We start from the raw sequence: 26,812 nt of genomic DNA, 5'->3' as shown, positions 1-26,812 counted from the left end.
CTTATCCGGGATTTCCCTTATTTTCACAGGAAGAGAAATAATAGGGCCAAAAAAAGAGCTCACCCCCAAACCAAAAGGTTGTGATTAAGTCGTGACTCATAAACACATTTTTGTCCATCCAGATCTCTATGAGATCAGACACGGAGGGGGATGGAAACCGACCTCGTAACACACTCATTACTGAAATTAATAAGGAAAACATTTTACCCTGAAACCTGACCCGGTGTTTTGAGAGCTGTGGCTAATGTGTCCGTACCCGCAGTGTGTGTTCGCTTTATCAGCTTTCAGACTGCACAAGCTGTCTGGGTTAGGAAGGGTTAGACACCCTGCCTAGAGGGGCTACATCCTCGCTTCTGTGAGGACTTTTATAGCCAGGGACCAGGACTCCCCGGTGAGGGTCCATGGTTCTCTGGTCCGCCTGTGAAAGAGAGCCGAGGCCTCTGACGTGGGCCTCATACAGCTTAAATGTGGTTAAATATGTGTCCAAAGGGGCGCTGCAGGCCAGTGTTTGGATATCATATCCGTTTTTTTGTTTTTTTTTGCATGTTCTGTTGGTTGATATGAAGCTATGGGTTGAACAAGGGCTCTGGCATCAAGATCAAGCGTTTTCTGTCCTCCTGGAGGGGGGTGCATAAAAGCCCCTAAGTCAGGAGGAATACTGCCCAGTAACCAGCAGGCAGCTAATTTATCTGATTGAAGGTGAGATGAAAGCAGGGGGGTGCACTTAAAGCCCCCGCTGTTGTGTGCCTGTCTGTGTGTGCGTGTGTGAATGCATGAAGAATGGAAAGTGTGTATTTTGTACCCATCAGTATGTTAAACTGCTGCAGATGGTAAGAGTTTCTGCTGTGCTCCCGTTGGTCAGTAGCACCTGGGGGCTCCCAACATGCATTCATGGCTCCACTAAGGTTGGTGGTGTGCCTTATTGTGAGGCTGTGATTTATACTGCGACACATTGCCCACTGGTGTTTTGCAAGGGCATCTACTACTAACTAACTAAGGATCGCAAGGCAGCGAGAGATCTGAATGTGGATATTGGATCTAGGATCACGTGAAACGGGAATGGGGCCTGCTAGAACCACTCAAAATAAACAGATTTGATCTGAACTGACTTGTACTAGTAATTTAGGAGCATTCGTCAATTCGCTCATTTTGATTTTTTTTTATCACAATTTCTGTGTGGTCCAGACTGGTCCGAGGGATCATAAGCAACTAGTCCACTAAAGCAGTTAATGTAGCCTAACAATTAAATTGAAGACTTTCCTTAGGTAAAAGACACATGGGGCAGGATATCTATGCATTACTGGGGTTGTTTATGCCTTAAACTTCTGATTTACACAGTTATGTGAGGTGGCATGAAGTCTAGTGACTTCAATGTAATCTTTGTGATTCTACCCCCATTTTGGAAAAGACTTTCATCTGCCTTGAGACCTCATGGCATCCAAACTATCATAGTATACTGACACAACATCGTAAAAACATAGTGAATTAGCATGACAACGGATGAGCATGGTGGGGTGGGGGGTGCTGTTGCAGACAGCAGAGGAGAGGAAGCCGTGTCAGCTGATTGACTGCTGAATAAGTCTGCTCTGTTTTAAAGTGTCACAGTGAGGCCTGGTTACAGGCAGAGGATCTCTTGCCAGGTGCACACACTAAATCCAGAGTGCTCCTCCACCCAGGGTGATGGATGACTTGCTCTACATGTGTGGTGGTGTTCTGCATGCAGTAGGCCAGAATGCATGGGAGGGCTGTTGCCTAATCCAGAGAACTCAGTCAATAACACCGATGAGATCAGGGTAATAAAGTTTCAGGAAACACAGATTCAACATCAGTATGCATGGTGTAATCCCATTCTTAATTTGATTGTTCTTTATTTGATGTATTTATAAATTGCCTCGCGTCAACACGTATTTCGGTCCACAATACTGTTTGAAGATTGTAAGGCAAACAGCACCTCCGGTAGATTCATTGTAAATCCATTTGGTGGACTAACCGTCAGTTGACCCCCACCCTGGTCCATGTTACAGTGCAGCATAAGTTAGAATTATTACCCTCTTTTAGGATCAATTTAAGGGTTTTGCTCTTTTATATCAGCACATTGATCTAATTCTCATTTTTCCCTCTGATTAATCGCCATGTTTTGTCACTGCGCCGCTGTCCTTTCGGTAAACTTTGCATACTTTTTGCATGGCGTCTCTTCACCACTTGTCGCAAATCATTGAAATTCAAAAGAAAAGTCTCAGTATTGGCACATGCCGGCGTGTTCTGTTGTGGTGAAAGTCTTGGCGCAGAAAAACCATTGTGCATTTGGTGCATGTGTTTTTGTTGTTTCTTGTTAAGTTGTCCAACATTACAGGATCATTGAATCACCCTCACCCTTTTAACCTCCGTCAGTGTGTGACAGACAGACTCCTGGGCCCTAAAGAGGCGAGGCAGTAAAGCAACGTGAGACTATGCTGAGACTGGAAGGTCTCTGTACTGAACTAATAAACCCAGCTAAGCTGTAAGCCGTCTGATGGCCAACACTCTCCCACCACCTCTGCCACCTCCGACGTGTTGGCGACGGCGTTTCAGCGCCGCTGCTCCTGGATCCCTCTTAGCCTCTGGGCCAGTCAGTCAGTCGCCCTGTCAGTCCAATCCGCCCAGTCCATCAGTTTGGTCTAAGAGGCTCTTTAATGCGGTTGATTAACGTGTCAAAGGTCGAACAGTCGTGCTTTTCCACAATGTGTAAAGGGGGGGAGGGTGAGGTGGGACTACAGAGTGGACGGGTAGGGTGACAGAGTGATAAGAAGCAGACTGGGAGGGTTAGGGGGGACCTTATCACTAAGTCACATGGTGGATTTATGGTTCAGGCGAACTGGGGAGTTCCTTAAAGCGCTGTGTCAAGTCCTAGAGGAACCTCTAATGGTGTAGACCAGGACCAACAGACCTCAGATTACCTTATGTATTGCCTTCATCTAGGTATTAATAGGCCTTCTCCGTCACACGTTCTACGTTAAATCTTACAAAACTCTTTTCCCCATTACTTTTGAAATTAATTGATCCGCCATAACATAATAAATTAATTTATCATCACAGCTTATTTTATCAACCTTTCTGTCATCTGTTTATTTCAATATTTCCCCGTCCATTTTTTCTAGTAATAAATGTAATTACTGATAAATCAAGTAAAGACCAAACATATTGGATTGTTGGAATCATAGCAATGCCTCTCAGTGAAAAGTCCCAAGCACGTTAGAACAAAATGAGGCCATTATGCATTGTAAAATGAAGATGAGTAATTGACAGGCTAGTAACAAAAGGAGAGGTGTAGTAAAATAAAGGAGTATGTGTTAGCAAGCACTTACATAGGCACATAGGTGGCTCTATCCTCACTTATAAAAGGGATGTTTGATGACGGCTTGGTGTGACACTTCCCAGTCCTCTAGCCTTGTAACCCTCTAACCTCTGATGGTCTGTCATTCTAGCCCCCTGCAGTGACAAGCTTACACTGCTGTTCACACCTCTTATCAGCCTCCAGTCTTTCTCTGCTATCAGAGACCTTTCCAGGAGCTTCCTCTGTAGACCAGAGGGACCACAGAGCCTGGAGCCAGAGGTACACGCAGTGTAAAAGAGTGGCTTATCTGTAAATTTACAACCATCAATTATAATCCATGCATTGATCTATTGTTTTAGAATCCAGTGTCACCACGATACGCCTGCCTAAATCCAGCGTGATCTAGTGTAATCTGTGCGGATCTTGTTGTAAGGAAGGTGCCTTACCGTGACACCCAGCAGATCTGCCGGCTCACAGCAGGCGGTTGGGGTGAAGGTGTGGGCCGCATCAGCCTGATGGAGAGCTACTGAGGGTCACTCTGGAGACAACCCCCTACCCTCGTTCTAGGTGTGAACACCAGGTCAGCCGTGGCAAGGGAGGGAAAGAACAGCATGGAGCAGCAGGGTGCTGGAGACGGCTGTCAGACATGCAGACAACACGGTGACGTGGTCTCACTCCATCGGCCGGTGGACACTCAGGATGACGGAGCACAGCTTCACGCCAGCTCACCTCTAGTACGTATTGGTTGAGAGGTTGTCTGATACATTTCAATTGGAACCTCCTTCAATGTAATGCAGTCCAGCTCAACACCAACACAATGGATTTAATGGGGGGAAGCTTTTCACTTTTTTTTACAGATAAAAATACATGAAGGTTCAAACTGGACGGTGTCCCGTACTGGTACAGAGATGTGCCGTGATTCTGCCGTGAGTTTACTACGGGGGCATCAGGGCAGACAAGCAGGCCGAGGCTGAGACTACCAGAATATCGCACATAGGCACCGAGGATTGAACGGGTGTCGTGGCTGAGATGGCATGAGCAGGAGCGGAGTGTTTGCAAGAAAAGCACACAGGCGGTAAACAGGGTGGAACAAGGATATCTATGTTGTAGAATAGGAAACTAGACTTTTAAGTGTCCCATTAACACTTTTTCCATTAATGTCCCCTAGAAATATTCAGATTCAACGTTGCTATTTGTTTTTCTTTTGTGTAAAAAGCCAGGCAGTCTTATGGGGGTGGAAGCATTCCACAGATTAAGATATAAGAGGAGCTGTGGGACCGTCCAGGAGGTCGTGTAAAAATTGCAGTCTTGAGAGCAATTCTAGCCGGCAGCTTAGCAGTAACATCTCCAGGCCTGTTTGAGAAACGGGTGACTGCAGAGACACCGGGGCGCCTCCTCTGGGACCTGTGGCTTCACTGGGACAGCTCTCTGTTGTTTGTGTGTGAGCACATCTGTGTTTCAGCCGTTCAAAGGACAGCGCTAATATTTTTAGTGCACTATCAAAATGATCATTACATTGTTTGGTTTGCTGGGATGTTGGACTCCAGTCAAGAAGTGGAAAGGTCAGAGTTCTGTTAACTCTAGGGTTATTTGACATTTAGATCCTGCTTCCCATTTCAAGTGAAGCCTCCAGGTGGGAGTTCGTTGGGTGGTCTTTAAAAAGGACTTTTTAAGCAGCTTTCTTTTGTTTGACAGTCAGTGGGCCTTAATCTTTAGTGTTATTTCCTGCTCTCTCTACAGTTGTTTATGTGCCATTACCATCCTAAACTATTTTCAGACATCGCTCACATTACTTTGAGCTTGTTTCCTTTTCCTCTCTCCCTCTCTCCCACTCTCTTCCTCCCTACTTTGACTATTCTCTCCTTCACCCAAACTGCTCTCTCCTTTAGCCTCCACCCCGTAGTCCCAGTCCTCTTCTTGCTCCTCCATTAGGTCTTAAAGAGAAGCCTCTGACCTTTTCCAGGTCCTTGTTACATCACTGCCCCCTTGTGGTGGAATACCGCCCCCCCCCTGCCCCACAACCCGCCCCCACTTTTAAGTTAATGGTAGACCACCTCCCCTGGGTACAATGACTGTATCAAATAAATTATCTTAGGGAGGATTGCTCAGCTCGATGAAACAGCAAAGCAAATAATCCGAGGACTGTGGGGTTTAATTGAATAGTTATTTAATAGAGACACTAGAGGTCTTTATGAGCATTCATCAATGGTCAGGAGTTCAGCACTCACATACAAACATGAATACAACCTTTTAGTGGGAAAAATCAATTTTATTGTGAACACAATTAACTGATGTTATGTTTTTTTTTGTATTTTTCTCATTTCGAGAAAAAACTCAGTTTTTCTCTGAGGAAATGAAGGCAATATGTCCTAATTTAAGATGATATATATCTATATCTACTGTTGGTATTTGCATAGTTGTATATACGACTATGCAAATACCAACAGTAGATACCAACAGTCACTCTGTTTTTTTCTCTTTTTTTGTCTTTGTGTGCGTATACGTGTATGCGCGTGTGCAGATTGCAGAGAACGAGGAATGTGGCCATTCAGACGTCCTCTCCTTTACAAATAATTATTTGGTGATGACAATCCGAGATATGTTAAACACCAGGAGGGTAATTTTCTAGTCAAATAAACTTGCTATGTTGTGGTTGTGGTGGTGGTGGGGGGGGCACAGATGAGAGAGGGAGAGGGCTTGTCAGCCCTTTGTCATTTTTTTGTAGGCTGTACCATTTGGGGGGGGGCTGATGGAGATTGAGCTGGTCTGGTCAGCTGTTTTTTTGATACGTTTTTATATATATATATATATATATATATATATATATAGTGAGCGCACACAAGTGACACACTTCCTGCTTGATTTCCCACCATGCCTCACTTTCCTCCCACCACCCGTTGAGTTAGAATAGCTGCTTTTAAAACATGGCGTTTATGGGAAGGGCTCTTCTGCTGGCTTGGTTGACAAAACAGATGCTTTATAGTATAAATGTCAAATGACCTAATGATATATATTAGTAATTGCAGCAAACTATACAGGAGAGAAGGAGAAATGATGTGCTAAACTGGGCGAGGCTTTGCACTGAGTTCAGGTATAACTTTGTGAACTCACTCCTCCAATGTGTCTTGGTAAATATTAGATTGAATACGATTATGCTTGGTTTTCTGACCTTTTTTTACCTAAATTTGTTTATTGTGAACAATGGCTCATTCTTTTGTGTAACGTTATTTAATCACCTTGCTCAGAGGAGATTCCAATAAATTTCACACTATAGCCACATTAAGCATCTATAGTGTGTCTCTAATCAGATGTGGCCTTGCAGCTTGACAGCAGCTCTTCAAAAGGATTTTATTTATAGAGGCATGCTTTCAAATGTTTTAATTGTATTTGAACAAAACCCATAAATATTACACTGAAATTATCACAACTTGAGATCACAATACAGGGTTCAAAGTGAGTGCCTTTGAATTTCAGGCGTGTTTCTTTGTTCTCTGAACCAGACTTGACATGAAAGTCTGGTCCTTTGTGTATCGGGTTGTGTTCTTGGTCTCCTAATTCAAACACTGTGTTCAGATGTCAGGTAAACTAGTCTTTGCGGCCCACCACAATTCACATCAATCATTTGCACCCTTAGAAACAAGATATTATAATTCAGATTTATATGAAGTAATAAAGACATTTTATTGTTGTCTTTAATTAAACAGCAATATATACACTACTTTTTTGGGGAAAACCCGTTGCACTGATCTATTATCTTGCCTATTATCAGGGTCATTTTGATGTCACACATGCTTTTCCCCTTCGACTTCCTGGTCTTCCCAGGGCCCTGAGCACCCCAACCTGGGGGAGACATGTAAGAGCTCCAGAATGCCCCAGACCAACTTATCCTGCCTCCCCACCTCCCTCCCAGCACAAGGGAAAGCAGTGGCTTGATGCCATTTCCAAATCAGAGTCAGACTTTATAGAGAGGCGGGCATGTTCCGTGTATGCTAGACCGATGTCGCGATGGAGGCCTTAGGTGATGGTTGGGAAGAAGAAGAAGACTGACTGGTAAACTGAGAGCCTTGCTTTGTTGCTCAGCTCCCTCACCACCGGGCTGCAGTGTCATGTGGGATGTACCCGGACCACAGCAGATTCTTGCGAGGCATCCTGGGCTCCGGAGACCTTCCCCTTGGGAGCTCCTTTGTGGTCGACAGCTAAAGATGTAATCAGACGTAGTAAAGCATGTGGGGCGGGTCGCAGCGGGGTGAGCCAGCAGCTCTGCAGATCATGTCCACACTCCCTTAACTTTATGGCAGGTCGGGATGAGTGGAAACCCGAGAGGACCGGAGAGAGGTCAGTACCAGGGGACGGAGACTGCTGAATGTACAAGAAGGACAGAAGTTAGTGGTAGCTCCAGAGAGGTGGCTTAAGTCCTGAAGGACAGCAATGCCAGGTACATGTATTGCCAGCTCAGGATGCAGATGCTTTGAGAGCCATGCGTGTAGTTTCAAATATTAATCGTTATTTGGTTGTCGCCTATAAGTATTTTGATAATCATTCTTATGATTATTACCAATAAGATATAAAATATTCAGATGCCAGCTTCTTAAATGTGCAGTTTCCTTTCTCCTCTGGGAGAATAAACTGAATATATTTGAACAAAACAAGACATTTAATTACATCATCTTGGGCTTGGAAAACATTTTTTCTGCATTATTTCCCCCTCTTCTGACATTTCATGGACCATAACATCCAATCAATGAATTGCGGGAATAATGTAATAAATATATCCGTTAGTTGGAGTCCCAGTTGATGTCTCTGTGTCTGGCGGACTGAGGGGTCTTTTTGCATTAATATGTGGAACTTGTATACTGTCCTGGTCCACCCAAGAGCATGTCAGAGCCAGACCTTGCATTATAAATGGGTGTATGCAGCTGTTATATAGTGTAATGAAGCATTTTTAAAATGTTTACCTCATTTTACCCAAAGGCACATAAAGTAATCACTTTTCTAATGCAGACTCCTACCCTCTTAATGTCTATTGGTCCATTATGACTCAACATTTCAGGCTTTTTTTTCTACCCACAATGAACAAGCACCTCTCGTGCCCTTTCCAGATGTTCTTCAGCACAGCAGCTGTCCTGCACGGCACTCTCCAGTGGTGGCTGCTACTCCAGTGGTGGGGGGGGGATGTGTCAGATGGCACCATACCCAGCGTGCCTGAGGAGATGCCAGGTTTATTTGAACAGCAATTCTACTTCACATATTTTAGAAAGTGTGAGAGGCGATTTATTGTTTAGCCACAGGTCTGTCAGTGCGATTCTTATTTCATGACTTATCTGATAGGTCCAAGTAAAATAAACCCACACCTGAGCTGGGTTTATAGGTCCGCCTGACGTCAGGCCCATTATCCACAGCACGGACTGCAGTTTTATTCGCTGCGTTCTAGTGTGTGCGTGTGTGTGTGTGGGGGGGGGCTGGGACATGTTCAGCATCTACCAAGCTGGTTTCTGCCGCAGGTGGAGACCAGCTGGAAGACGACCTATGGTACTACCAAGTACAATGTTACAATATAAACCAGTTGTACAAGGTTTGATTTGTATTTGTGTGTTGGCTTCCATGCAGGTTGTGTGTAAAAGTCTGCATTGGGTGGAGTTTGTCTTTCTTGACACTGTTGCCTCAAATTGCATAAAATGAAGCAATCATGAGAGCAGTGTTTTTCATGGCATCTGGAGCAAGCAGCAGGCTCAGTCAAAATGTTTACCACTGTGTGTGAGCGGGCCAGATGTTTGACTGCACAACGTGGTCCAGCTCTATGCATAGGAGTGTGGGCTGAGCGGCCACTGTGTTTCAGAGGGCTGGCTCCGCAATCCCGACTATAAAATTGGCTTGGTTAGTTCCATATCTCCAACAGTGGGGAGGCAAAGATTGTAAACCATACGCAAGACCCGCCGTGGTCACGGCCTCCACCTCGGCACCCAGAGTCACAAAATCTGATACGGTCTCAACAATTACTGGAGATATCTGGAGATTTTAATTAAAGATAATGGGTTTATTTACAGTCTGAATGTCTGCATACAAACATGTAGTGTGAAGTGATGCAATAGCAATAGTAGGATACCATAATACGCACTAATTGAAAATTAGTACCAGCCATTCAGGCAGCCTTCAAGCCAGGTAGGTGACATCATGCGGGTGAGGTCCATGTTGTGGATGCTTTCCTGAGGTAGAACTTTGCAACACTAACTGCTGTCCAATCCAACGTTCTCTCAGGGTCCTGACCTCGCAGCAACCACAGCATGAGCGGAACACAATCCTTTAAAGTTAGGTAATGTTGACCGTCCCTTGGGCTCGGAATAAGACACCCTACCGGTTTGAGCCTGTTGTCTGGTCTCTATTACTCTACTCTTCTGGAGCTCAAAGAGATGACGACTTCACAAAAGCATATCATCCCCACCGTTATGTTAGCCCATTTACTTACACTGAAAGTTGACGCTCAGATCAGGGTTTCAGGCGGCTTCCGTAGAGGCTTAGCTAGTTAAGTTCCAATGGATGCCGAACAAGTTTGTGAAGAATGACGAATGCAACATACTTTCATCTGAAACACCGGAGCCTATACGTAATTCTTAAGAAATAACGTAGTTCGCATGGAACTTTGCGCAGACCCAACATGTTTTTTATGGTATAAAGTACCACAGGCTGGGGTTGGACGAGGGGAGAAGTAGCACTCTCAGCACTCTGTCACCAGCGGTCCCCTGTGTTTGACATTTCTTCCAGTTGCGGGAGGGGCACTCTGCGAGGAACGGCTCTGGGAGCTTGCGACGTGACTCTTAGGACCACGTGGATAAGCGATCGAATGCTGTATGGCCATCTCTGTGTGTCCCTCAGAGTGTGCTTACCTGAGCAGTTAAAGCATGAAGCTTTGAGGAAGCAGAGATTCACTGGAAAAATTCGAGGGGGAAAAGTAGAAAGCACATGAGTAAGGGATCAGTTTGTGGTCAGCTTGTATTTAGCAACCCGTCCTCTCTTCTCCGTTGCCAGTGAGTGATGCTTTAGCGCAGGGAGGACTCGTCCACTCATAGGATAAAGGTTGATAATCACGTTCCACCAGTGGAACTCCTTTGATGTAGGTTGTTGTTGTTTCGTGGGGCTCTCTGCCTAGACGCATCCCCCTCAAGCAGCTGCACAGCGGGGCAGCCAGCCGCACGGAGGGCGGGTGTCCTCGAGTAGACACAAGCAATTGTGGACTGGATGTACAAATCTGCACACATTCAGCAGAAGAAGTGCTCTATAACCGGAGTATTGCATTGAAGATGGGCTTGAAGGCTGGTCTTTTCTCACAGATGCCCAGAAGCGAGTCTGCTCATATTTTACACGTATTTTATTTATATACATATTTAAACGTAATTAGTGTTTTTAATGTAGTCTTAACTAAATATCTTCTTACAGGGTTACATGAATGTACAGTTTGTACTGTTAAGTAAGCAGACATAAGATCAAGACTGACACTGACATTTCTTAACCCGAGAACAGAGCTAGAGAGCATGGCGTAATGGGATCACACCAGCTACAACGCAAATCACAGCTGCAGGTCAATGGCGGCATTGCATCTGTTATGTGTCAGAAAATATACCCAAACTAGTTCTTTCCAATTTGTATTTCATTCATCGATAATGGGCTTTAGATAGCTTTACAACAAGACAATCCGTTGTCTTTAGGTTGCATCCTGTACTCATGCACGGAAATACAATGTGCACTTGTATCCCTAGACTCACACAGGTGCCTTCCAGCACCATTGACTGGTGTTATTATAATGGGCAGCTCCCTGCACAGCTTAGACATTGTGTAGACATGACGGCAGAGATGAAAGCAGGTGGGAGAGGGACGGCGTAAACTGGAAGGGGCATGGTAGCAGTAAAGAGGGAGGCATGGTGCTGTCATACCACATGTTTCATCATTTATCCAGTCATTAGCCTTGAGGGGAAGTAGTAACCATGGCGTAGCGAGTGCCCAGGCGGATGGCCTGTATCAGAATGTTAGCCGGTTTGCGTACGATTTATTGTTCTACCAAAAAGGGGCTGAGTGGTGTAGCTGCTCGGATGAAGACAAACATGGCTGAAGACATTTTGACCCTGTGTCTTTGAGAAATGAGGGCATTCAACTTGAGTATTCTCATTCTCTCTCCTTCTTTTTACTACACTCTCTTCCCCACTCCCCCTCCCTGTCCTCTCCAGTTCCTCGGGCCTCAGGCAGTTGTGTTCATTAACCCTGGATGTAATTATTTTTGTTTTAGTCTCATATTGCTGACATTTCAACTCAGGGGCTCCTCAATCAGGATTAACCCAAACCGCAAGAAATCACACTTCACTGCCTTTTCTTACAGCAGCGCTTGTTGCCTCCAATTTCAGTCAAATTAAAGGTTTATTTGATTTGGTCGTTTTTTTTCCACTCAGGCCCTGTACCATGAGAAAACAAACCAGACTGGCCACCCTTTGATTTGCTGCTCACTAGTGGCTTTCTCAGTCTCTCCCTCCCTGGGTAGGCCCAAAGCCGTCTTCTGTGGTACTACAGATGGAGATCACACAGGTGGTAGCATTATGACCATCTGCCATGAATATATGTATATATATGTATACATACATATATATATATATATATATATATATATATATATATATATATATATATATATATATATATATATATATATATATATGCGTATATATATATATATATATATATGCGTATATATATATATATATGTATGCGTATATATATATATGTATGCGTATACATATGTGTATGTATATATATATGCGTATATATATATGTATGCGTATATATATATATATATGTATGCGTATACATATGTGTATGTATACATATGTATATGTATATATATGTATACATATATATATATATATATATGTATATGTATACATATGTGTATGTATACATATGCATATATGTGTATGTATACATATGTATATATATGTATATATATATATATATTAGGGGTGTAACCATTCATTTTAACAACGATTCGATTCAAATCGCGATTCATGGTTGCCAATTCGATTCATGGACAATCTGGGTAAATTTAGAACGATTCGATTCAGTAACTTTACTGGACAGTGCAGGCAAAGTTTCTGAGATCCCTGTTGTTTCTTGTAAGGAAATCAGGTTTAAATGAATTACGGATATTATAAACAAGCAAACAACAATTAATGGAAAATGTATTAACCTTTTATTTGAATCAAGTGCCATTTTCAATGTAAACATTACACAATAATTACACAATGTTTGGATCAATTTACAGAGCCCCGGATTTTCAACCACATTGTAGGGTCGCATGTCTTTACAGATAAACTTGGCAATTGTTACTGTGATGTTGAGTTTGGTGCTGGCGAGGCCTGAGGAGTCTGCAGAGCTGGAGTTACCTTCTGCTGCTGCAGCGATAACGCTGCTAGATGTACCTGACTGTCGCCGTTGTTTAATCCCACGGCGCTTTAGTAGATGGCTGGAAAGATTTGTCGTGTTTCTGTGGTTTTTTATTTGGCTTCTACATATTCTACAAACCGCGACCTCCGTGTTTGCAAAAGACAAAACGTTTCCACGCGCTGGATTGATAAGTTGGTTTGTAAATGTCTTGCTCGCAGTCGTCTCCTCCACGCTGTGTTTTGTTGTTGTTCCGAGTTTCGCGCGCCTGCCGCTGCGTACTGATGACGTCACAGACAGGCAGACTGAATCGAGTAACGTTTAACGTGTCTAAAGTACTAAAAAACAAACAAACAAACACACATCCATACCGTTTTGTACTTAAAATGTGCAGTTTCCAAGTATCGATACAATCGATTATGTACCATTTCAATCGATTTTCAATCGATATATGTCGTCCGGAATGCCGATATGCGGAGCACAGATCGATTCAGTTGGATCGCAGGAATATAAATCGATTAATCGAGGCGCAACAATCGATACACATGTATACATATGGATATATATATATATATGTATACACATGTATACATATGTATATATATATATGTATACATATGTATACACATGTATACATATGTATATATATATGTATGTATGTATATGTATATGTATGGGCAAGGTAGCATTATACGACTTCGCCATCAGTGTGTGGAAGGGTGAATTATGACTATCAATGTGCGCTTTAGAAGTACCATCACTAATTTACTATTCTGCACTGACTTCACACACAGAGTTTGCTTCCTTATTAATCATATTATTATTACTAGGTCTCAATGTGTAATGTAAACATACCAGACTTAAAGTAGCAATCGAATGTATACAAACTCGGCCCTCTCAACGTTTCCTTCTCTTTGCCTTAGGGGCCTTGGGGTCCACAGGAACCCTCAACTCGTCTTCCTGCCCCCGGGGGCACTTAGTCTTAACACAGTAGTAATAAACTCTCGTCACTCCGAGTCAGTCTGTTACTTCAAAAGTGTATGTGCGTGCGCGGCAGCAGCAGTAGTCACAGGCCAAGCAGTAGTTGTAAAATCTCATCACTTTTAGTGGTCCTCCGGGGGTCCTGGACTCCTCTCGCTGTGTGTGGTTTGACCTGACGCCCTCCCCCCCAGCCCTCCACATGCCCACTTAGATAAACAGGCAGTAAACACAGGCAGTCCTAGCACCACTCTCTTCCCCTCGCAGCATATACAAGAGCTGCAGATGAAAGCACTGTTCTTGAGGCTAATAACCACTAGAGATTAGCTGCCCCCTCCTCCGTCTCATAATTAAAAGTTCAACCACCATGTTCAGAGAACTTCTCCAAAATAGAAGGATACACATCTTTGATCCCCAGTAAGAGTCATGCACTACCTTCCCATAAACTTGAAGTAGGACCTCTTTCCACATCAGCCCTTGTACCCCTGTTGCATGGTTAAATAGGTGGCTGCCGTGTGAACACAAGCCAAAGCCATGAAACCAGGATGCAATATATACCGGCTCTCTTTGTTTTTTTCATTCGCTTAACAGGCCTGCAAGTATATCAGAAAATGAGTTTGTAAGTGATGCAGGGCCACAAGCTTGGCCGTATGAAGCGGTTAGTGATTGCTTTGAGTACAACAACATAGTATGTGATATCTGGAGCTGTTTCTCTTGTCGAGTCTGCATCTGTGGAGTGAACGGTGTGGATTGTGACCAAAGAGCAGGGCTACATTCTTCCACTCTGCAAGCTTACGTAATGCCACTGCACACATTATTGACCAACTATAGTTCAGATATTTCCTGCTCTAGCTGCTGATTGCCGGTATCAAGAGTGGCGGACGGTGCCAATTCATTATCACCGTACTCAAGTATTAAGAGAAGCCGTTTTGAAGATTGCAATTAGGGTTCACAGTGATAAGCAATACGGTTGGAACAACTTATCCTCCAGCCCCCTCCCGTTATATTCCTTTAAATGGTACGAGCTACTTATTCTCAAGGTGGTGGGAGGAGGGACCTCTCAATCCTTTGTGAATTCAAAGTCTAGACATAACATTTTCGTCAAGTTCAAGATTTATGTTGTTTTTTGGATCACCATGGGATTTGTCCTAGCCACCATGGCCGAATATGTTGTGTCTTTTTTCTTATCAGTCGACAGACGTCCAAGAGAACGGGAGATGGATGGTTGACCCTCTTGCTGCCGTGTCTCAGCGTTGCATGAATAAGGGTAGTGTAATGGTCCCAGCGAAGAACGACGGTTCATTCCCAAGTGTGCATCACAACTCTGCATGCTCTCAAATACAATAGTCATGGAGATAGACAGAATGGGTCTTCATCCCTTTAGATGTAGCCTGTGTCCTGATGCTAACTTTCAGATTAGCAGTTAAAAGGAGAAGTTCAGTGTTTGGCTGCTGTTGCTTCTATACCTTCAAAGGCTTCTCCTCCCTCCTGCTCTTCCTCCCTATCTTCATACATCTCCCCCACCATCCCTCCCTCTTGCCTCCCTTAATTTCCTTTCCTCATCCTGTCCCCTCCCTTGTTCTTTTTTTTTCTCGTCCCTATACCCCTGCCCTATCTCCCTCTTATTCCCATCTGCCCTGTTAGTCTGCAATAAACCAAGTCCGGGGAGCGGTTTCAAGTGTGTTTAGAGTAGCTGAATCATCGCTGCTTTTGTGCCACGGTTTGTTAATGCTGAGGGCAGCTGATAGCAGTCTGTACGTCCTGAGTTGCAGGTGGCCCACACAATGCTGTACGTGCGTGTGTTGGTGTGTGACTGCATTAAATACAGCTCTGGTGGCACCTCTTCCTTTGTCATCAGTGTGCGTGCGGACATAAGTGCCTTTACTCTGTTGTCACTGGGGAGTGTTCAGACCGTGGCTTCATTCAACAGGTAGTAATGACAGGCCAAAGATGAAGAGGAGCTCTTCTTCTGACGCTTCAGGACACACACACACAGATATGGGATGTCCTTGGTGAGCTTAATGCTTATCTGTTATTTCGAACACAAGGTTTTGGGGTTAATTGACCAGAGCAGAGAGAGAGCACTAAGCTCCTGATACACCGAACTATACCAACTCACCTTACTGGAACACAAGTAGCAATCTACATCAGCCTCGTACAATCCTCCTCTCTACTTTTCCAGCCTTACTTGGCGTATATTTTGCCATCTCCTAATAGTCCAGTTCTCATCGTCCTATCTCCGTTTGAGCTCATCCCTCTCAGCGTTGACACCACAGTGACCCCCTGGCTGCATAAGTAAATGCAAGCCAATCTGAGCTAGGGTTTCACTGCGCTCAACACCCATTCCATGCCCCTCCGTCCCTGCGTCGCAGCTAAAACGGATCATCCTGAAACCATTAGGCCAAATTGCTAAATGGTTCAAATGTGCAACCACTTACAGCTTTGTCTTTAAGAGGAGTAATCTGTGATCTACTGTGGCAAGCAGGAGGAGGACGAGGTGGATGGCGGGAGCGGCACGTGAGTGGGAGCCAGGCACTGTGCACTGAAACTGAGATGAATAGAGATGGATAGCACGAGAAGAGATATTAGCTTTTACATTCAAACATCTCTCCACGTTTCACTCCCCGTCCATAACTTATGTATTTATTATTCTACTGTTGGTTTGCAGAGCGAGTGCAGAGCCACATCCATGGGAACGTGAGAGGTCGACAGAGTAATAGTTATCCAGTTTAATATAGAGTAAAAACTCACACAGTATATATATATATGCTTAGTAATAATATACAAACTATGATACTTGCAGAGAGACCTACCTCACTGCCACAGTTGGCAAACTTGCTTTTCTGTTTCCTTTGTGAAAACAGTCCTCTAAAACAGTAATCAATTACTTTAATTACACTGTTTGTATTACACTCTCAGTAGTTATATGAAAATACTGATCCCCTCTACGGATTCCGAAGACTTTTACGAGAACTTTCCTCAACTCTTCCAAGGTTTTTGAAGGAAACAATCCTCTAGGGGTCCCCCACCACCCCAACAAACACACAGACATGTTTCTGGCAGCAGCAGCTACGTTTTCTTTGGAACAAACGTATGGTCCCGGTAGCTAACTTGAGCAGTAACAAACTGCACATCCAAGGAAAACCATTGTAAACCTGGCTACACTCTTTTATTGCTCTCTGAGGAGCACAGCGCAACAATGCCTCATCAGTGACTGCATATCGCCTACGGCGGGGCCAAAATGCAAAGAGTATTTGGAACGAAGTTGCCTGGTGACCAAACAGAGACGCTCTCTGGATAACAGCCAGACCGGTAGACAGATTTAGACAGTGCACAGACAGACCAAAGGACAGGATCCATTGCATGCTGCCGTGCAAACGTCAAGTCCTTCTGTGAAGCCGTCCCAGCTTCCCGAGTGACCCCAAAGTCTCAGCCAGTGACTTTGATCTGTCACTGAGATCATTACTAAGCCTACCGAGCTGGCAAAAGACTGAGACAGCGGAGATTTTGCACAGAGGTGCAGAGACTTGGAGGTAATTAAAGACAGGATCTCACCCTCTGCTGTCTTTATAGAAGGCTGAAGTGCTGTGGAGAGCATTGGCGTAGATGACTGAGCACAACTCGATCATGGAGCTGGTCAGATTCTGACAACATTCTGCATCAAGTTGAACTAATAGAAACATGCATGGATGGTATATATATATATATATATATATATATATATATATATATATATATATATATATATTAAAACTTAACAAAGAGAGCACCTATCGGATCCACTCCTTCTTTCATGACTTTCACAATAAAAGCTGTAGACATAAAACCCTACGTCCTTACTTTGCGTAGTAAAGCTCCATCTAACTGTCATGCAACCACAACACATTCTTTGTACAAAGGGGTAATAAACAATATGTCACATACAAGGATCGTAATGGATCTTGCAACATGACCCTCCAAATTCTATTTTGGAATGTGCAATGTTATTGCATCATTTTTGAGAATCCATATCAAGTACAGTTGAATTTTCCAAAGTGGCCCAATGGAAGCGCCTCACTCACAAATAGTGAAATATTTTCAACTTTAAAGCACAGTCAGAATGTCAACTTAAGTAAATCTGTATCATGTATCTGTAAAGAGACATACAGCTAGGCAACCATCTGCATTAGCATTACAGCAATGGTGGCTGATGAAATTCTGTTTCGCACCATCTAATTCATTCACATCGCTCATGACGTCCACCTTAGTTGCGAAAACACGCATTGCCCGAAACCGATCATTTGTGGGATCTTTTTTCCGATCGCCACCGAGCAAAAAACTGAAATCTGACCTGTTGCTTTGAGTGCGCAGTGATATGGAACGCTCTGGTCAATGTGAACAACAACTGTACAATCTCGTTCAACAATGCACACCGTGTGACTCACTCCCATGTGTACTTCATATACTGTATACATATATACATTAAACACCCCACATCAGTGTGCTGATGAAAGACCAACTCTAAAGCCCCACAAAACTTCACATAATCAATTGTTTTGGATAAAATGTCCCTGTTTTTATACACGCCCTTGTGTTTCCTCACCGTCGTCATGCTTGCCCCAATATGCCTGGCTTGTTTTTTCCAAATAAGTGCTTTGTGTCCCTTACTCGTGTATTGGTCCATGCTGGATTCTGTCCCCAATTATTTAAAAAGCGAGCATGGGTAGCAAAATACAGCGTTAGCACGACTGCCCTCAGCTAGCCAAACCTTGCAGATATAATCGCTGTCTAAAAAATGTTGCATATGCCTCTTCCCTTTCACGCAAGTCTGTTGTCTAATTCTGAGGTCAGGTTGTTCTGGGTCCAGTTGTTTTATCTTGAGTTCCTTTGCCAAAGAGGAGAGATTTTACAGAGTTCTTGGAAGAATACTGCTAGTGCTCTCCTAGTCATGTCGTTAAACGTCCCATTGCGAGACTAGCCCTGACAAGAGCGCAGCCTTGGGGCCAAACGACTATGGCCCAAGGCTGAATCTATTATAGGACGCTGATTGGCTAAATGATATGTCAGTCATTTATATCTTCAATCATTCATTTTCTAAACTGCCTCTTTTGGGTCTGGCCCCAGCCCAGCTGAGACGCACAGACGGGCAGAGAGGACGTGCAGGCAAAGCATATATTTTGCGCAGATATCTTATTTTACAAATATAACTGGGTATATTCCATATTTCTAGTACACAAATATTGACTATCTTGTCAACCCCGAGGAACAAAAAAGAATATATATATATATATATATTTTTTCTTCTTCTTTTTAAATTATACATCTTCTATAATTAAAAATATATATATATATATATTTTTTGTTGCTCAAGTGGGGCCTCTTTTGGCCAGCCACCACTGCATTACAGTAATGAGCCATTAGCATCTATTTGACAGTATTATCTTTAAGGACATTTTTACCCTCAAGAATATATATGAGACATTATTGCCAAATCAAATGGACCTCAAATGTTGCTGTTTTCATTTGAGCTTTGCTACAATGTAATGAATATAAAATGCTTGGAAGGAACCCCAGCTAATGACCCACATTAACTGACTGGGCTCCCCCCCTAACCCACGACTAAGTGATAGAACTCAGCTTGAACCGCAGAGAAAGCCCATGAGCCAGCTGACTGATAGCAGGGATAAGGAGTTTTCAAGGTAACTATGCAAAACCCAATGTGTCTGTGGGAAAGCAGCAGCAGAAGCAGAAGTCTGTTCATTTTAATGAGCTCAGAAGTGTCTCTCTTGTTTCTCTTACACTAAACTAGGGCTCTTTTGGGAGTTCACACAGTGCACTGTACGTCCGTGATGGATATGGTATTGATGCATTAATGCAATCAGGGCCAAGTCTGTTTTGTTTCCCATTAAGAAGGCCAGCTATCTCGCTGACAAGCGCCAGGTCACATTTGGTCGTGATTTTAAGCGTTTTCCTTCAGTGTGATTAGAAGCGAGGGAGACAGAAAGAGAACCTTTCTGCGGGCAAATGGGAGAAGTGGCGTGTGGGGAGAGGGAATAGGAAGAGAGATAACTGCTGGGATAGTCCACATCACGGCTGCTTGGGTTTCAGCAGAGGCTCAGTCTGGCCGTCTTTTCAACACCAGGAGAGGTGATATGGATTTATGGAGCCCATGAATCAACAAGAACGCCAGTTTGGCTGCTGAACCCCCCTGTCCACATTGTGAGCTCAACAGAGCTGCTGCTTCCAACTCACTTCTGGTGTACAGTACATACCAGCGATGTGCACTCGGTCATTCTAACATGGTCAGGTATTTAGTGTGAGTTCAATTTTATGTCATTTAAAGCTGGAGCAGGCAGATGGCTGCTGGCTGAGCCTTCTGTGTGCTTTTCAGCATACCAGAGTTGTGTTGTCTGTGGCTTTCCCGAGCTGCCGCACCTGAACTAATGCATTTGATGTCAACCTGCCTCGGCTACAGGGGAAAGGGAAAGGACAGAGACTGAGGGGAGTATCGCAGAAGTTCATGGCTAAAAGTCTTGAGACGAGTCCAAAAAAAGCTGGATTGGATGCTCTAGATAGAAAAAAAAAAAAAACAAGTTTTGGGGGAAGACTTTGAGAGAGAAATGGACGGGCCCCAAAAAAATATAGATAACCATTTTCTTTGGACAGTGCTGAAGGATGAGGAAAGGACTCAGGGTGAACACAGGTTTCATGTTACTGTTTTATACAGGGTCTATAAGGTCTATGTTCAAATAACAATGTGCACACATTACCCATACGTACACAGGGAAGTAGCTACTGTGGAAGTGTGAACCAAAAAAGCTATCCAAACAACAGCGCTGCACAGAGGTCAGTGCTTTTGTCTGGACTTAAACAGCACCTGTGAGTCATGGAAATTCAGGCAGATGGGAAGGAAGGAGGCTTGTTCCCGACACATGACACATGGGGACGGGTGTCTCTATGTGCTCCAGTGCTCCATACATAATCATCTGTGAACATGTGTTGACATGCGTGCTCATGCAGAGATCTTGAATGACGTAGTGGATGCATGTGTGTGTACATGGATCTTTCAACACGCATGTAATATAGACACACACACTTGCATGCTTCTGCTGCGTATCCAGACTTGGCTTTGTGTGATGGATCCATTTCACAGGACTTTAAATGTATTCAAGCTTACCACAGACATCCCGTCAATCACACGGACGCACAACCAAAGTCACTTTTCATGTAGATTAGGAAAATTAATTTTACACACCAACTTTCTCATCATCCACGGTTTGATACATTTTCTGTGTCAATGTTCTGTATCTCCGTCTACCGTGTCCTTGATTCTGTGTTTGTAGGTGTATCTCTGCTTCTATCCCTCCATCTCTCCCTTTGTTTGCCTTTTCCCGGGCTGAATCCCTCTGTAGCTTTCTCCTTGCTTATTACCGTTGCAGTACTCACAGCAGTAGTCACCTTTTACGAGGTGAGGCCAGCCTGTCAGCTGCAGGCTACCGCAGTTGGGCCACATTTAAAAGACACACACACTTACGCAAGCTTAGCTTCTCTTAAAAGCCACACATGCACAGGCGCACATTACCGGTATTCAGTGCTGAGCCCTTGAGTGAGCGCAGGCTTTCCGTAGGGCCGGGATATGTTTCCAGTCAAATCCTGCCCGTGTCCTTCCTGAGCCCCTGGGCTCCTGCGGCGGCATTGCCCCCTGTCCCGCCGGGTCACAGCGCGGCATTGGGAACAGCAGCGTGCGCATGTCCGCACTCACCCACACACCGCTGAGCCCCTTTTTTTTAGCGGTGTCAACAGCTCCAGCTCTCACAGACACACAGTCTCAGAGTCATCGACACTCACACACACACACACACACACACCAGCAGAACACCTGTCGGGCCGTGTGGCTAGCTCCAGGACACCTTTGAGTCATGAGCTCATCGGAAAAGCAATTAAAGGCAGCGCAGGCCCCGCGCGCTGGCGTAATGTTTTGTTTTGCTACTTGGCTTCAAAATTAACCAAACCTGTCAGAAGTCATCTGGTTGATGCGGGCCGGGCTTTATTTATTTATTTTCAGTTGGAGGAGCTGGACGCCGGGTCCCAGCGCTGCCTCGCGTCCAATAATGAAGCGATTCTGAGGGGGGGTAGCTAGCTCAAACATGAATTCATCCTCCCTTCCGTGTACTTGGGGGAGGGCCTCGCTCCGCTTCTCGTTGCTGCCATGTAACTCTGACCCATGTAGTTAGAAGGTGGTGCCCCCAATCAGGGCTCTAGGCTCCACTGGTTGTTTGAACTCACACTGACCCAACCGCTCCCCCTTTATCAAATGTCATGTTCACAGCAACTAAACAAAAGCTGATTTTTAGCATTCAAAGAGATGTATAAATAACTTTACATGATAAAAAAGACAATATGAGGGCAGAGAGACGTGTGGCTGATGGATTATGGGGGAAAGGAGGAGACCTAGGCGGGCCCAAGAGGTCAGAGGTCTGCTCTACTGAGAGGAGTCTGTAGCCTCAGGCCGTGAGGCCAACAGCCGCCTGCTCTCTCTATTGGTCCTCGGAAGAAAAAAACAACAGCGTTAATGGGTCCGCTGTGGGTGAATCAAGGTGAGTGTGTCTTTACAGATGCTAGTGTGTACTTTTCAGACCTCAGAGCAGTTTTCTGGTGTTTTCTTGGGGAATCATTTAGGAAGCAAGAAAAACACTTGTGTTATCGTTTGTCATGAATTCCTGTAATGACCCTCATGCCACCTGACTGGAGCACAGCAAACATACATCTAGCCTGCTGTCGAGGTCACGCCTAGTTGCTGAAGGCTTCAATCGATGTGTCACTCTGTGGCTGTTGTGTCAACATAGGCGATGGACTTCAAAGCCTCGTAAGTCAGGTCAACACATATTTTGTTTCTGTGCCACTGCCCAACACACACAGAGAGGGAGAGAGGAAGCTATACAAAAAAAGTAAATTTGTTGATTTCAGAAAGAGAGGGCTTTCTGAGTGGCGTTAGGAAGCCAAACAGACAGCCATGGTAAGATGACACTTAGCATGTCATCGCTGCTGATGTCACGTCAGTTTTCTTCAGCTGGTAATTCAAGCAACCGGCTTACTATGCACTCAGACTCCGTTCAGCTGATGACGAGACAACGCAGGCATTGTGGAGGTTGTATCTGCTCTGCCAAGCACCGCCCCCACTCAGAACATTTAGCAGCTCAGTGAGTCTGCATTGGCTGGAGCCCATGACAATACTGTGCAGTCTGCTCTGGATGGGAAACTTACTGTCAATTAGGCATTTTATATACTTTTTTTTGCTAATTTATCTCTGTACTCACTGTTTGATGAGTGATCCATCTACTTAGCCATGTGATTTACTGTGCCATGACTCATTTCTGCTGAACGTGAGTTGTTGTGCTCAGTGCAGTCCCATCAACCACAGTTTTGAGTCAGCCGATTTATCGAATACATCTTCAGCACTCAGCCCCGTCCCGGCCCTTTTGGGTCCCGTACCGCTCAAGTCCTGTTCCGGACCATTATGAAAACCACTTGAAGCCAGGGGCCCCGGCGCTGCAGCCACAGCCAAAGCCTATTAAGCAGCCACACTGTGGTGTAGGAGTTCAAACCACAGGGCTGAGGTTGTGATTCCTCATCAGGATGATGGGGGCGGGTGGAGAGAGGTGGCTGCAGGATGACGAGGCAGAGTGGAGGTATGGTCTCAAAAGGAAGGAAAAAGAGGGGTGAGGGAGGGGGGAGCAAGGATGGGGTTAAGCTGTAATGGTACAGGAGGTGTTTCAGAATGGATTTGAAGGAGGGACAACTGCCAGAGGGGCCGCTGTTAGGGAGCCACAGATGGAGAAATAGTGAAGGAAGATGGAAGGGAAGTAAAAAAAAAAATGACGACGATAGATGAAACGATAGAGGAAGAAACGTCCGCCAGTTTGACTTGATCCAATGAGAAAAGTTCCCCCTGAGAAAGGGTTCTGTGCCAGTAACTTATTAGAGTTGAGTATACCGGTGCACCTGGTAAATAATGATCGCACACACACACAAACACTAGTACTGATGCATGCATGCGCTACAGAAAATTACATCATGCATGTGAACACACAGCACAGACTTTGGACATTATACACACAAAAACACACACATTTTAGAGTACTGACCCCCCTCCCCACCACACACACACACACACACAGGCTCACAGGCCACAAATCACTGAACGTTGTAAAAGTGGAGCAAATTGGAGCAGTTTTATTTGCATTGTTCACAGGGAATAATGGCGGAGGGAGCAGCTCCTGCCAAGCTGGAGAGCTCACAAAAATGTGTGCGTTAAGGGAGAGTTTATAATTGTGCTTTGTCCATGCTTTGGAGACTTCAAGCAATCAGGCTTTGTTGGAAGGCGAAATGCACACGTACACACACACACACACACACACACACACACTTTCACGTTGACACTTAAACACTCCTAGCTTTGCCCCGGGGCTTGAAACAGAAGACCGGGTTTTGTCCAAAGCTCCATTAAACTGGCGAAAGTCCTGCTAGAGCTGAAACATCCTCCTCTCGTCATGCTGGGACATTCCACGGCACGCCAGAGACCCCAGCGCTAATCCCGCCGGCATGGGAGTCATTATTGATAGGATCCTAATGTATTACCTCAGGGCCCCGCTTATTGTTGCTGCAGATTATTTTTGAAGAGTAAACCAAAACCCAGAGAATGATCTCCAGTTCCATAGAAATTTCATCAAAAGAAAATGTTATTCTTGGCTTATAGCACTTTGAACGCTTTAATTGAAGCAAACTGGTCTCCAACCAGCCGAGGATACCCACCCGTAGGTCAACGGGACGCTGGGTGAGGGGACAGAGGAAGTATATCACGAACTGAGCAGCTCTGCCCTCTGACGGAACCTGACATTTATTTCAGTGATCCATACAGATGTGCCTCTTACTTAAATAAGCGCAGCGGCAAATCCACTTCTTTTTCTCTGGATCGTATTGAATCAGCTGGGTTGTTAGGTCGGGGGATTTTGCACTTTCTACCCTGTTAGTCTTTGAATCTTTTATTTTTAAAAAACATACGGCCCATTCATGATGGCTTTCGATCGTCTTCGTGCATTATTTAATCAATTTGTCTTTGCTTTTAATCCAGGTGCGGTCCTGCTGCTCAGTGTCCAGGGCATTGCTGTCAACGTGGACCCGGTTTTCTGCACGTGGCTGCTGCACCAACCTCACAGAGGGAGTGGCAGGCAGCAGCAGGTACCCCATCCAAACATCTCTCCCTGGTCCTTTTATATGGTCAACATTTCAACATGTTTCACACTCGTACAGCGAGTCTAAAGGGAAGGTAAATGTCTTTTTACCTAATGCGCTCTGCTCCCCGCCCTCCATCCACTCTCTCTATGTATTAGACGGGTCCAGTGACGTGCGGTGATGACAGTAAGAGGGTGGGCACTGAGTTATGAAAGCCAGATTACTTGACGTCAAAACAGTAAATGTTGCGCACATGTGCGGCGCGCGCACGCACGCACACACACACCCACACGCATGGTCGATATCATGAAATTTCCAATCAGGATGACATATCACTACTGCAACTCTCTCTCTCAATCAGGCGCGCGCACACACGCTTTGCCAGTCAGCAACAATGAAAACACACACTACTGAATATGAAGGCAAATGGCTTGTAGTCTGCATTCATTCAACCACACTTTCAATATTAAGCCCGAAATAGTTTCTGACTCACCAATCGGTAGATTATTTGTACATAAAATCCATCCAAAAAAGCACTGCTTATTCTACCATTTCTTTGTATTTGATTATGCGTAACGGCTATACTTGTCATCGTAATGTCTGAACAATTGGAATAACTTACATATTGTATATATAATTCTAAGCAGTAAAAATACAAATACAAGTTTATTAAATACAATTATTTAATAAACATTTTTATGTTTGAATTTTAGCAGGGTAGTTTGTACGTCACAAGGTCATGGTGGTGCTTGTGGACATTGAATGTCATGTACCCACGCTACATACATGCACACGCATGCTCCGTTTGATTGCCTGGGATTTAGCACAGATTCACCCCACGGATGCACTTGTACATGTGCACTATATATACAGTGCCAGTCAAACGTTTGGATACACTTTCTCAGTTCTTTTGACTGGTTATATAAATACATAGTATACCTGTGCCTTTATGATATATGGCAATTACATTAAAGTATCATATTTTAATATATTAAACAAGTTTCACTGTTTCATCAGTTTGAAAGGACTGTCAGCATGTACGTGCACTTTTGTGTGTGTGCGTGTTTGACAGACAGAAAGTGAGAGGGAGTTAATTGCACCAGCTCCTTTCTCTGGAGGTTATTACACTACGAGGGTAAACATATGTTATGAGTTGAACTGCAGCCAGTGTGAGCGATGCACACTGTGTGTGTGTGTGTGTGTGTGTGTGTGTGTGTGTGTGTGTGGAGACATGTTGTTTGTGTGTGTTTCTGTGAGCTCAGCTGCCTGTCAGGGCCACTCCTCAAGGCCTGGCCCGAAGTAGACCTTCAGATGAAGGCCACACAGCAGCCTGTGAAGGACAAAGGGGGGAGAGGACTGGAAGGCGGACTGGAAGGGACTGGCAGACGAGAGCAGAAGGACATGCGTGTCCCATATGAAGAGAGGAATGAGGAATGAAGCGCTTTAGTGGAGAGAGTGTGGGTGACATGGAAAGGTGACGAACTGGAGTCCCTGTTTGAGAGCCCGCTCCCCCCTCTAACTCATCTTCTGACAGAGAGTACAGAGGACAGACATGTGGGTACAGGTGAGAAGGAACAGAAGAGAAAGTGGGGGAAAACACAGGACATTAGAGCAGTAGGAGCAGAGAGAGAGTGAAGTGAAACTTCCCGAAGGAGCAGACTCACAGGCCACACTGAGAGGGAGAGTGAGATGGTTTGGGAAGCGGGTAATGAAGGGAAAGGGAATATGAGGGGGAAAAAAAGGTTGGGAATCAAACAGGCCTTTGCCTTGGCTGTGTTCACCACCCCCCAGTGCGTGTGTGTGTGTAGGAGCGTGCGTGCGGCAGAAGGAGTTAGCTCATACTATGTCATCCATCAGGAATGAGCGATTCGGTAAGGTACCTGCTTTTAG

General features: G+C 44.6%; 1 protein-coding gene and 1 long non-coding RNA gene across 3 annotated transcripts in view; one reads left to right on the top strand and one right to left on the bottom strand.

The window, feature by feature from the left end:
- vps13b (vacuolar protein sorting 13 homolog B) overlaps nucleotides 1–26,812 on the top strand; it is a 284,391-nt gene that overhangs the window by 89,565 nt on the left and 168,014 nt on the right. For both annotated transcript variants that reach the window (XM_078095599.1, XM_078095600.1), the window contains exon 20: nucleotides 24,822–24,928. In XM_078095599.1, coding sequence (XP_077951725.1) covers nucleotides 24,822–24,928 — 107 coding nt within the window. The remainder of the gene's footprint in view (nucleotides 1–24,821; nucleotides 24,929–26,812) is intronic.
- Nucleotides 7,538–21,409, bottom strand: LOC144389804 (uncharacterized). Its single transcript, XR_013453951.1, has 3 exons — nucleotides 21,273–21,409; nucleotides 8,395–8,515; nucleotides 7,538–7,672 (listed from the first exon to the last, which is right to left on the bottom strand). It is a non-coding gene; the product is annotated as an uncharacterized LOC144389804 (long non-coding RNA).

This window comes from Gasterosteus aculeatus, chromosome 20, assembly GCF_964276395.1.
Source record: "Gasterosteus aculeatus chromosome 20, fGasAcu3.hap1.1, whole genome shotgun sequence".
Lineage (NCBI taxonomy): Eukaryota > Metazoa > Chordata > Actinopteri > Perciformes > Gasterosteidae > Gasterosteus > Gasterosteus aculeatus.
The sequence above is the reverse complement of the archived record's forward strand: the minus strand, read 5'-3'. Positions and strand labels throughout refer to the sequence as shown.